Source organism: Oryzias melastigma, linkage group LG17, assembly GCF_002922805.2.
Source record: "Oryzias melastigma strain HK-1 linkage group LG17, ASM292280v2, whole genome shotgun sequence".
Taxonomy (NCBI): domain Eukaryota; kingdom Metazoa; phylum Chordata; class Actinopteri; order Beloniformes; family Adrianichthyidae; genus Oryzias; species Oryzias melastigma.
Window position 1 is genome coordinate 23,399,773 of NC_050528.1, and position 12,978 is coordinate 23,412,750.

The window sequence follows — 12,978 nt, forward strand, 5'->3', positions numbered from 1 at the left end:
TTAAAAAAATAAAATCCCTCTTTAAAATCAAATCAAAGACACTGCTGTCTTCTCATTCTTCCTCAACCTGGGGGTGAAAATAGATAACAACAAGATTAAAACAAACAAAAAGAGAAAATATGTGTTCAAAGTCCTCTGGAAACCAAGACAGAAGAATCAATAACTAGTAAAGATTAGCTGTGAATTGGTTAAAGTCAAGTATTTTGTTTAGTTTTTTATTTTTAATTCAAGTTGTGCCTGCTGGACCGATAAAAGATTTAATGGGTGAAACTGCAATATATTTTTGTGAATTACTACAAAAATGATTTCTATAAATATATAATTTGTATTAAAATGATCTAAGTTGTAGTGTTTATCTTTATCGTGTTTGTTTTTTTAGATTGTATTTTATGTTATTGTTTTTACACTGTTTCAAGTTGTAGGGTGATCCTTAGTGTTCTGAAAGCGATTCAATAATAATAATATGTTATTTATTATTATTATTATTGTTTTGGTATAGAAATTGGGAAATTTAATCTGAATTTTGAAAAAAAATCTAAACTTTACATCAAATTAGCATTTAAATTATGTAAAATGAACGAAATCTTGTTTGTATCTTCTTTTTGTTATTTAAGTAGTGAGCTGTTTGTCCAGGCGGGGGCGCTACAATCATAAATAAAACACGTAGGGGGAAGACTCAACAAGTTGAGTGACGAATGCTCGGTCGATCGACTGACGTCACTCGGTAATCGTTGCTGAGTTCATTCCGCGCGAGCTTCGAACTGTACGTCAACAAGTAAGCGCGAGACCTTTTGCCATATTTTTTCCCACTTAAACAAAGTAAGAATGGCGTTTTGAAACAAATCCGTAAGGGGAAAGCTCACACTTAAACGTGAAAATCCTGAGCGTAGCTTAGTCTTTTCTAGAAACAAGCTGTCTCGCGGCGTTGTCATTTGTTTGTAGCATTCTAGCTTACACTGTAATGCTAAAATTGGCCAAACAAACCAGTTTTGTTGCGTTTATGACTTTAAAAATCTGCTTTATCGTTATCTAAGTGCTTAGGGGTGTTTCTGAATATGGCTGAACTATTTTTATAATTGATAATGTTTTTTTAAGACATTGCTAATGTTGGTATTTTCAAAAACTCCGTATTTTCCTCATGTTAATTTGCATTACTGAGCAGCTTGGTTTTAGCTCAAAGCTCCGGACAACGTTCGGTTCTGTTATGTTGGCTGTAATGAATAAAATAAAAGGTTTGGTGTAAAATCCTAACTACAAACACAGAAAAAAAGTATTATAAACTGTCCAGAATGTGTTTGAGCAAGTTATGTGACAGTTTGGATTTAGGCTTTTATGCAGGTGAACATTGCAATAGAAATTGAAGTATAAAGAGATAACATCTGCTCTCTCTTCACAGCTCCGTTGAGGGTGATGCGTCTCAGACACTCCTCTAAATTGATGGAAGGCTTTCCGAAAAGCCCCATCCCCAAGAACAAAGCTATAAATTACAGTCTGAGAAGTCAGAGATGGAACCCATCGTTAGAGAAAACCCAGTCTTATGACCACAAGACTGACTCCGAACACGATCAAGACGAAAATTCAGACGTTCCAAGTATTTCTGATGAGGAGGGTGTTGGGAAGAGCGGCAGCCCGTCAGAGTCGGCTGATCCTGAACTGGACGGGTCAAGTGAGGCCTGCTGGTCGGACTGCAGCAGCGTCGCTTCTGGACCTTCCTTTAGACGTTATGCAGCTTTGAGGGAACCGGTACTTTCACAAAGCGTGTGCTCCACCTGTCGCAAGCTCTATCAAAGGGCGAGGAGCATGAAGGGTCCAATTACAGACAGACTTTACGACAACGGTGAGAGCACTCGTCCTGTGCAACATTAAGATCAAATTAAAAAAAATCTGCTTTACAGTGTTATTCAGTATTCTGGATTTCTTTTTAGATCCCAGCTCTCTGACATGTGACCACTGGATTCTGATTAAAAAGATAAAGCCCAAAAAGCTGACTCCAACCAAAAGGTAAGAGCATCTAAGTGCGTGTGTTGTAAGTTTTAAAAGAGTTGTTGTCATTGACAGTATCCAGTATCTTTTGTTTGTTAAGATTTCTACTTTAAAGCTCCACTAAGATCTTCTTTTGATTTATTGTAAAAGCGTCTTTAAATTAGGATTATGCTGTTTTCTGCGCCTGATTCACAGCAATTTGAATTAAGAAAGAAAAAAAACTCAGACATGTCATTTTAATCTTAATTTTATATATATATGTATATATGTTTTTCATCGTGAGAAAAATGCCACAGGAACATGTTAAAAACAAATTTTTATTGGAGCAAGTCTTTAAAGCCCAACTGCTTTGAAGAGCAGAGATCCTCTGAGAACATGAACCTGCATGAATGGAATCTTTACAGAATTGAAAGCCTCAAACTGGAACAGAGAGAATGTGGAGAGAGAGAGTCTCCAACGTGCTCCAGGCCTCATATTTTCCTTCAGAGGTACTTTGTCACATTATTTATCAGTGTCTGTTATTTTCTTTTCCGTCAAAAGTTTTAATTTTGTGGTATTTTTTGTTTTAGAAATCTTCGACGGTGCATCAAAAAGCCTTCAAGAAAAGTGGGAAAGAAGAGGAAGAGGAGGCGATACAATACTAAGAATTCTTCAGTTGCTAAGAAGCAGCATTTCCAAAAGAGCAATCCAGACCGGAACGTCGGCAGCGTTGATGCTAACGACTGCGCAGACAACTCTTTTTGCAGCGGCTTTGGTTGGGCCGACTGCAGCGGTCAAAGTGTCGACCATGAAGCCGCTTTAGATGTGACTATGAAGGAGATGCCGTCGACCGTGAGCCCGGAAACCAGTGACTTCAAACAGAAAGCCGAGAAGAAAGAACCAAAAACTAAAACCTCCTTTAAAGATCTGCTGACTCAGTGTTTGTACAACAGCAGCGGCGTGATCACCAGAGAAAGACATTAGGGGAGAAACTTTTTTATTTATTTAGGAATTTCTTACAACAGATTCAGTAAAGAAAAAATTCTGAGTGTTTTTGCCTCCACTAACTGCTGGGTTTTTTTCTGTCCTGTTGTTTTTGGTTCCTTATATTAAACCGTTTAAACTCATTTAGAGAGTTCTTAAGTTGGTTTTGTTGGAAAGTTTTAAGCAGCTTTAAAACTCTAAATGTATGAAGCTAGTTACTGCTATATTGCTTTATAAGTGGGGTTGTGGTTTGTTGACCAGAGTTGATGGTTTTGAATGAAAAATCCAAATAAAAAAAAGAAATCTCAAACTTGTATTCACTATCTTTTAGCCTGTAGCAGTTTTATTACCCTGAATCTAGGAATGAATTATAAAACTGATAAACAATTGCAGATATTCCATTCCATGGATTATTCTATTTTCTGTTAGCACTCCATCCTTTGCACCATGATTGGTGACCTAATTGTTCCCTGTATGTGAAGTAACTAGGATAAGCTCCAGCAACCCGGTGGCTGAATGTACTATTCTGGCTTAAAATATTTGTCTGTTTTTTGCAGACTTATTGTATAGCCCACATGGTGGCGCCATCTTTCCTTTTTCTCCCATTCTTGTGTCACTGATGCTTAGCTGGGTCTTTTCTGTCTGCAGGATTTTCCTCTAACTCAGTCCAGAATCGTACATGTCAGGTTACCTGGTACTCATAAAGACCTTTTCAGTAACCCTTTTAAGAATATGAAACAAGAAGCAGGAGCTTATTTTAGAAAGCTGTTAATCATCAACTTAAATAATGATTTTTGCACAAAAGCTGAAATATGATGCAAGTTTAGCAATGAAAATGGTGTTTTTGGTGTTCTTAACATGTTCTTGTGGAGACCTTGCTATTCAATTTCCACAAAAAGCTTCCAATTCGAATAGATCTTTGTTTCCATTCTGTAATACTGGACAAGAGAGAAAAGTATGAGAATATTAATGTCTGTATGAAAAAAATGTGTATAGTCAGGGGTTTTACTCTCTTAAAACATCTATAATTGCAGACTTCACCCATTGCAGGTTATTTTTAGAATGTAGCCCTCACAATAAACAAGGGACCACTATTTAGCAGTTTCAAACATAATCCCATATCATCAACCACCACCATGCTTGTTATAGGATCATGAGGAGCTTAGAGTTAAAAATAATTAGTAGTTTAAACCAAACACATTTTTTGTACCAAAACCTTCAACAACTTCCTCCCACAGTCCAAAAACAGGCTCCATTGGTTAAATTGATATATCTGAATAGTCCACACAGTGTCTGGCCCTTCAACAGACTGGTGACCTGTTTAGGGTGTTGCCCACTTTTCACCGCAATACACTGAACTCCACACTGCTCCTGGTAGTTATAGGTTGGCGCCAGTGTTCGGTAACTGAGTGTGTGCATGGGTTAATGGGACTACAAAGCGCCTTGAACCTGCTAAGAAGGTATAACGCTATAAAAGTACCCATAGCAAAGCAAAATTGAAGATGAGATCTGCTTCCTGTCTCATTTACGTCTCCCAGACATGAATGATAACTATTTGAGACTAAACGGCGTTTCTCATTCTTCTCAAAAATCTCTCCTGAGATATAAGTCTAACAGTGAGTACTGTCTGAGACCTCAAAATTCTCTCACAGCTGTCTCTTCTCCAGATCTCAGTTGAGAGAAAGATGAGCCGTAGTATGTTGCTCTCAAGTATGTCTCAATTTGATATCCTTCCTATCTCAGCTCTGTCTCAGTGAACTACATGGTTCTGTCTCTCATTGCTCAATAAGATCTCAGTCTCTTTTTCATGTTAGTTTCAGTATTTTCGATAAATGTTTATCCTGTTTGGCCCATGACCTAAGGTGTGTTTTGGATTTTGGCCCCCTGTGTGATTGAGTTTGACACCCCTGTCTCAGACAAACTTACTATTGCATAGTATATTTTCTTTTTTGGGGGGGTGTGCATGTCTTTTGTACAAAGTAAATGACAGAAAAAAAAAACAAAGTAATGCAGAATTCCTGTCATTTCTGCATCACATTCATGAGATGTACAATGATGCATCTTTAAATGAAATGTCCAACAGGCACAAAACAGAAAAAAATCCCTAAAAATCTCACAAACCAGGACTTCTGACATCAACCCAAACGCTTCCCAAAAACGGAGGCGCTCCACATGACAATGTGATGTTTTGAGATTTCTGGGCTGATAGCGGTGAATGTTGAGGAAGGGTGGGGAAAGTGAGAAGCAGATAAGAAGCTGGGGGGTTTAGTCTTCAGGCCTGCAACAATTTTTAAAAGTTTATTTTGGAGTAGTTTTGCTGTTTACTTATGGGATTTGTGAAGTGGGAGAGGATGGGGATTCGAGTCCAGGAAATGTGTCTGCTGAGACACTTTGGGTCGGACTCCCATCCAGACGGAGGCGCGCGGCGTTTCATTGATAAAAAGGTTTATTTACAGAGCTTTTACAATAAGCAGATCAGATAAAATGTTTATTTTTAGTCATGAAAACTAATTTTTTACTCACTTTTATTAAAAAAATATTTAAAATGTAGTCATAGTTGATTTTCTAAACTTTAGAAAGTTTAAAAGTTACCAAATCAGATAATTTTTTGTTAATATTTTGCTAAAAAATTCCATTAGGATAACTTCTTTTGGCTCCTCTGGGTTAAAATAATCTTTTGTGTGGCTCTGATATTAAAAAAATACACACTTGAGGCTTCAGTGCCAAACATCAAAGAAGAAAATTGCAGCTTGGTTATCAGAAACGAGGAAAGGAAGTCCCTATAATCGTCCCATTTAAAAGATATCAAACTTTCTTTGTATCTCTGTGCAGATATGAGCTGAAATGAGAAAACTCCTGTAATATTGGACTATAATCCCCAAAAGTGTCTCCCCATTCATGTGAGAGCTGATGTTCCTGGTTCTTGTCCTGATCTAACCCAGAATTGTGTTTGGATAGATGTGAACACAAACAGACGCGCTTCCTATTGCTAATACAGATATGAAGCAGAGGTCTCAGGGCTAAAACAATCCAAACACGGCGCAGCATCCTGTGGCTGATCCACTATCAGCACCTGACACCTCGAAAACAGGAAGTGCGTTTTAGCGGGTGCGCAGATGTGTTTGTGGGAGGAGCCTCAGCGCAGATTTAAGACCCCTCAGACCGCAGCTTTGGATTCACTCCTCTGGAGAAAGGAACCGGACGGGTCCATCATGTCCTACTATGAGGTGAGGCTGGTTTGTTGTATCATTTTGGCTTTCTTCAATGAAAAGTTTACAACTTTGTTGGCATTTATTTTTTTGCAGCATTTCGTTCTGGATTACGACTCAAATGACACAGGCTCTGGTTCTGGTTTGGGTTCTGGGGAAGTGGGTGTGGATCTGGAGGAGCCCTGTGGGATGGAGCACCTGATGACAGCGGAGCTCCAGCAGGTCTTCCTGCCGGTGGTCTACTCACTCATCTTCATCCTGGGCATCACGGGGAACGGGCTGGTGGTGCTGGTGCTGGGCTGTCAGCGCAGGTAGGTGGATGGTTCTGACACAACGGTTTAAGGGGTGAACCTCGACAGTGACCGGATCTTGTCTTTAGGTCAAAGTGCAGCCTGACAGACCGCTACCGCCTCCACCTCTCTGCTGCTGATCTGCTCTTCGTTCTGGCGCTGCCCTTCTGGGCTGTAGACGCCGCTCTGGCTGACTGGCGGTTTGGAGCAGCGACCTGCGTTGGCGTGCATGTGATCTACACAGTCAACCTGTATGGCAGCGTTCTTATCCTGGCGTTCATCAGCCTGGATCGGTATCTGGCAGTGGTCCGAGCCACAGACACAAACAGTGGTGGTCTGAGACAGCTGCTGGCACACAGGCTGGTGTATGTAGGTGAGGAGCTACACACTTTTGTTTTCCTTCTGCTCTGCAGGTCTTCATTCTTTAACTCATTCCTGTGTGCAGGAGCATGGATGCCTGCCGGTCTGCTGGCAGTCCCAGATCTGATCTTTGCCCGAACTCAGGAAGGAGGAGAAGGCTCCACTCTGTGCCAGAGATTCTACCCAGACGACAACGCTCCTCTGTGGGTGGCAGTCTTCCACCTCCAGTTGGTGCTGGTGGGTCTTGTGATCCCCGGCCTGGTGCTCCTCGTGTGTTACTGCGTCATCGTCACCAGGCTGACCCGCGGCCCCCTCGGTGGCCAGCGGCAGAAGCGGCGTGCCGTCAGGACCACCATCGCGCTGGTGCTCTGCTTCTTCATCTGCTGGCTCCCTTACGGAGCGGGCATCTCCGTGGACGCTCTGCTGCGCCTGGAGGTCCTGCCGCGGAGCTGCAGGCTGGAGGCTGCCTTAGGGGTGTGGCTTTCAGTGGCTGAGCCCATGGCCTTTGCACACTGCTGCCTGAACCCACTGCTGTACGCCTTCCTCGGCGCCGGATTCAAGAGCTCGGCACGGAGAGCCCTCACCCTGAGCCGGGCCTCCAGTTTAAAGGTTTTACCCCGAAGACGCCCTGGAGCCTCTACGACAACAGAGTCCGAGTCCTCCAGTCTACATTCCAGCTAGTCCTTTCTGTATAATACAAGTGAAAAATCCACCTAAAATAAGGAGCAGTCTGCTGGTTCCAGACTCCTCAATATTGATGTAAATAGTGTTAATATGCTGCTGTTTTCATGTGCATGTTTGTCATAAATAAAAAGAGAATTTTAACGTTTAAAACTGGCTCTTCCGGGTTATTTCTGCCATTTCCTGACTGAAACTGTGTGAATTAGTCAACCATTCTCATAATAGTTAATAAACATACCAAACTGCTTGATTACGACAAGATTAAACATAAAAAAATCACTAAAATATGGTCAAACAGGTGGAATATGAAATATTTCATTTTTAATGGCAAACAATTTGCAACAATTTATGTCATTTTGAGGGAGATTGAATGATTACAGAGGATTAAATCATAGAAGTTTTATCTCTGTATCCAGTGATCTGTAACAAAACAGACGAGTTTCTATAAAAAATGAAACTGGGATGTGTGAACACCAGGTGTGTCGCTGTCAGTGAGAGAGCATGTGTGTTTCGGTGGATTCGTGTTGATGGTATAAACAGTTTGCCTCTCCTACGTGAGAGAATAGGAAGCAGGACGGGGTCAAAAGGTTCCTCTTCAATGCTCACACATACGCAGGAGTGCTTCCCACATATACCTGCTTCCACTTGGAAGAAACACAAGCTGGAAGTTTATTGTGTCCTGTTTCCTCACGGAAAAAATGAGAAGAGGAGGAAAGGATGAAGAGGATTGTTGTGTGAGAAGGAGAAAAAAAGCGTGTATGGGAAATGTCAACTCAAACATCATTTACTGCAGTCGTTTTGACGCAGTTGCATGTGGAGAAAAGCAGGTGGAAAACCCACTTACCTGGTACCACCCCCTTAATACACATACACAGGCCTCTCTTTGACACAAGAAAGGCTAAAAACACACAATTCATTTCTATTCATAGCGTTTTCAAAACAGGAAAGACTTCCTGCAGCTCATTTTAGGAAAAACAAGCAGCTAAAACAATTAAACACCCCAGCAGTTCTGCAGTTACCAATACAAACAGCTGTTAGCCTGCTGGACCATTCAAAAACACACAACTTTAGTTAAAAAATATTCACACAAACGTCAGATTAAACACACTTTCTGGGAAAGAAATGTCACGTTTCTTCCTAAAGTTTGCTTTAATTTACTCCCATGTTTCTTTAGATGAAGGTGTTTGTATTTATCTAGAAGCGGCTTGATAGCTCTGCTGTGTGTGGGACTGGTGCATGGGAAATCAGGATTTATTTCCCATGGGGTGTGATGAGCTTATTGCAGTGTGAGTCCTTAGGGAAGTTTGTTCACACTACTACCTAACCATCCCACTGTGTAGCCTAGTCTGTGTCTCCCTGTGCTGGTCCCAAGCTCGGATAAAATACAAGGTTGTGTCGTAAATCTCTGCCAAACTAAATGGGTGATTCAGTGAAAGCTTATTAGCTGAGGTTAACATTTATTTATTTTTTGACAGAAATAAATGAAATTAAGAAAATTGTGCAAAATCTGAGAGAGCGTTGTTCACCCCTGTTGTGCATTTGTAAATAATTCCTGACTCCGTTTCGGAGAATGAGATTTTATCAGCCTATCAAACTCCAAATGATAAACATTTCAAATAAAAAAAGCATTGAGAGTTTGTCTCTGGCTCACTGCAAAACTCCAGCAACAATAACTTTTATTGACTATTATAGAGGAGTTCTAACAAACACATATAGGGCTATAACATATCTTTACGTTATTTTCCCAAAATTAACCATATGGCAAATATTAAACATCGTTGCATTAAATGCAACTGAAAACATTTTTATTTTAAAGCAAAATCCTAGCAAAAAAGCATTTTAATCCAATAAAAAAAAAAAAAACATTTGTACAGAAAGCCTAAATCAACAGACATGATTTCAATTCTGCAAAACTTTATTGAAACATATTCAATTGACTTAAGAGTTAAAATCCATGCGATAAAATGAAAGTGTTGAGTTACTCTAGCATCCTTTATATGCAGGCCTGGAAAGATGCAAAAGTATCCTTAAATCCACTAGGAGCAGCACCGATCAGAGATTTCTGTGCTGTACAGAAATGTTTGATCTGATTAGAACTTTGTTAAGCGGCAAGCTTGTGGTTTATTTGCGTTATTTACTTTCAGTTTAATTTTAGTGCCAGCCATATTACTGCATGCGAGAGTCAAGAATATTTTCACTCTGCTTAGACTTTTAAACCAGTGGCAGAGCTAGAACATTTTATATGGGGAGGGGGGGCAGAAGACTTTGAATGAGTGGCAAATGAAAACAGCAGAGTACAAATGAAAGGATCACAACTGATTTTTAATGCTTTTTTGAAATTCTTAAAGAAACTTTGATTAACGATTTTTTAATCTTTGTCAATAATGGTACTCAAAAATGGGGGGGCATCAGTTGCTCCGCCCCTGTCTCAAACCCTCCAACTGGGTTGGTTTAGGTTCATGTTTGGTCAATGGGAGAGAGCCGAGCATCAAAACGATGAGCAAACAAACCTAGAAAATGTTCCTGTATTTATGTTAGCCGTGTTTGAAGCGTTAGCGTTAAAAGCAGACTTATACCGCTAAAACTTGCATTAGTGAGTCTACGCTACCAAAAAAATGAAACTTGTAACTAAAAAAATAAAAACAGTCATACACTGCTACGTATTAGCCACATTTGAAGCATTAGTGTTATGATCCTGCTAAAACAAACAGTACTCGGGTTGCACAAACTCGAACCTTGATAGTATGTAAAAAAAAAATCCAGACATTGCTACACTTTAGACACAAATAAAGTGTTAGCCTACCACTAAAACAAACATTACTGAAACTACTCTAACCCCCAACCTTGTTAGCAATATGTAAAAAAAAAAATGAATTAGACATTGTTACATGTTAGCCACATTTGAAGTGTTAGCCTTGGGCTAAAACAAACAGTACGGCTGCGCTAACTTAAACCTTGTGAGTAACATTTAAAAAGAAAAAAATATAATCCAGACATTGCTACATGTTACTCACATTTGAAGTTTAGCCTACCACTAAAACAAACATTACTGAGACTGTGCTAACTCCCATTTTACTAACATGTAAAAAATATAATAAAATTCACACACTGCTGTTAGCAACGTTTGAAGCATTAGTTGCATTAGCCTAAAAGCAGACTGATACTGCTAAAACAAACATTACTGAAACTACGCTACTTCAAACCTTGTTAGTAATACGTAAAAAAAAAATCATACATTGTTACATGTTAGCCACATTTTTAAGTGGTAGGCTACTGAGGCTGTGCTCACTCCCAACCATGTTAGTAACGTAATAAAACAAAATAAAATCCAGACGCTGCACATGTTAGCCACATTTGAAGCGTTAGCTGCACTAGAGAAAAAGAAAGCAGACTAATACTGCTAAAACAAACATTACTGACGCTACGCTAACTACTCCCAACCTTGTTAGTAACATGTAAAAACAAAGAAAGAAAATTCAGACACTGAACATGTTAGGCAGGTTTGAAGCATTAGTTGCATTAGCAAACAAACCTAGAAAACCTGCATTTTTTTTAAATGAAATTTAAGAAAACTGTGAGGGAAATATGGTAATATGGTTCCTTCTTTTTTTATTTTGTTTGCATTATTGATTCTTAAATCTGATACCATCACAATTTAATTTCTCTATTTTTAACAACAAGCTTGACGCTACCAAAGTTAATAAAAACTGTCTGATGTGAGTCTTCCTGTTCTTGCTGTGAACAGGTTTCAAATCCAGTCAAGAAACTAAAAGATGTGTTGGAAAAATTGTTCATTCAAGTGACTAACCTAATGTATGAGTTTTTTTCTACCTCTGTTTGCCTACAGATGGTGAAGTTCCTTCATATTCATAAAGGCTGAGTTTCCTGCTGCTGAACAATTGTGGGAAAATCAGAGGTCAAGACAAAAGGAGAATAAAGCGGGAGAGACTGGGTTACATCCAAATGGCCTGCAATAACTTCCTGCTGTGTTCCTGGTGGGCTCATACAATGAGACAGGTGAAACCAATAAGGCTGCCAGTGGTTTTTGAATGGACCTCAGCAGGTGGAGGCGTGAGAATGATGGGGGCTTAAGAATAGAACCCAGCAGTGCTGCAGGGCAGAAATAAAGACCGCTGAAGAAGCTCTGCATAGGTGCAGGCAACTTCCAGTTTTTAAACATGTTTTTAAAACTTGTCTTATTTGAGTTACTGTTGCCTTTTATCATCTGGAGCCAGTTTGACCATTCTCCACTGACCTTTGGTATTTGAGCCCTCAGAACTGTCACTCACTGGATATTTTGTCTTTTTCGGACCATTCTCTGTAAACCTTAAAGATGTTTGTGGGGGAAAATTACAGTAGATCAGCAGTTTCTGAAATATTCAGACCAGCCTGTCTTACACTAACAAGTATGCTACTGCACACATTTAAGATATATTATTTGGGGGTAGGATTTAAAAAGTTTTAACTTCCTCCTACTCCATTTTGAACATTTTAAGGTCATTTATTTTAATTCATAATTATGTAAAAAAAAATCCTCTGTTGTTTTCTTGTTTTATTATTTTTTCTTTGTATTGTTCGAAATAAAGGACTAACTAACTAAATCCCCTTTTTTCCCCATTATGATTTTCTTGTGGTATTGAAGATGGTAAACAGATTCATCTATATTCTGATCCATCTTTCTCTTTTGTGAAAGTGTGAAACTGGATTGAATTTGAGAATTTTTTCACAGAAATTCCACCTGAAGCCCCGCTAATATAGAATATGTGTCTTGGAGATGTTTGCACAATACTGTCATTAAGACAATCTAAATAATTATATATAATAATATAGTAACATTGTAGTTGTATTAGGTATTTATATTAAAGACCATGTAAAAAGTATGTTTCCATTTTTCCATGTAGACGTTGTGTTCTTGCCTTTAGCTGTAACTGTAACCAGAAAAAATAAACAACTAGCTGACAAAAACCTGAACATTTTTTAAATTACAATTATTTCTTAAGTTTTAGTTGCAAAGACAAAAGCACAGTGTTTTTAAATGAATCCATAGATTAGGTCTTATTACTTTTTTTTTTACAACTGCTGGTAAAATGTATGTCACTGTAGTTTTATCTGTGCTAAACAGCGTTAACTGTACATGCCTGGTGAGGGTTTTATAATTAAAAGAGAATTTTGTGTTATCTTAACCCTTCCGCTCTCTTTGGGGTCCAGTTGACTCCAACCACATATTGATATGTGATTTCTTCCATGACAAAGGTGGACAGGATTTTATGTCTGTCATGGACATTAGTGAAACTCAAAAATCAAAGATAAAAAAAAGTTCAGCGCACTGTCTTGGGGGGTCCAAATGACCCCACTTTTAATGTAAACAAACCAAGGAGAGCGGAAGGGTTACGATGGAAATGAACAGTTTCTTCAAGCAGAGAAATTACAGGATCTGCTGACATCCAGTGGTAGCAAACGGTACTGTATCTTTGGAAATGTTAAACTACAAA

The 12,978-nt window shown here is 39.1% G+C and overlaps 2 protein-coding genes across 5 annotated transcripts; both read left to right on the forward strand.

Annotated features, from left to right (window-relative positions):
* Window positions 1-643: 643 nt before the first annotated feature.
* On the forward strand, window positions 644-3,256 carry LOC112147338. 3 transcript variants are annotated; one of them, XM_024273649.1, is made up of 5 exons: window positions 644-775; window positions 1,397-1,837; window positions 1,926-2,001; window positions 2,388-2,471; window positions 2,553-3,256. In XM_024273649.1, exons 2-5 carry the CDS (start codon window positions 1,411-1,413, stop codon window positions 2,944-2,946), a joined length of 981 nt encoding a protein of 326 aa, XP_024129417.1. In that variant the 5' UTR covers window positions 644-775; window positions 1,397-1,410; the 3' UTR covers window positions 2,947-3,256. The 3 variants fall into 3 exon arrangements, with proteins under 3 accessions (XP_024129417.1, XP_024129420.1, XP_024129419.1); XM_024273652.2 differs by having other exon boundaries at window positions 649-763; XM_024273651.1 differs by having other exon boundaries at window positions 666-819.
* Window positions 3,257-6,138: 2,882 nt separating this feature from the next.
* LOC112147558 (C-X-C chemokine receptor type 4) lies at window positions 6,139-7,632 on the forward strand. 2 transcript variants are annotated; one of them, XM_024274062.2, is made up of 4 exons: window positions 6,139-6,173; window positions 6,252-6,466; window positions 6,535-6,818; window positions 6,891-7,632. In XM_024274062.2, exons 1-4 carry the CDS (start codon window positions 6,159-6,161, stop codon window positions 7,484-7,486), a joined length of 1,110 nt encoding a protein of 369 aa, XP_024129830.1. In that variant the 5' UTR covers window positions 6,139-6,158; the 3' UTR covers window positions 7,487-7,632. The 2 variants fall into 2 exon arrangements, with proteins under 2 accessions (XP_024129830.1, XP_036072431.1); XM_036216538.1 differs by having other exon boundaries at window positions 6,535-7,632.
* The last annotated feature ends 5,346 nt before the right edge of the window (window positions 7,633-12,978 follow it).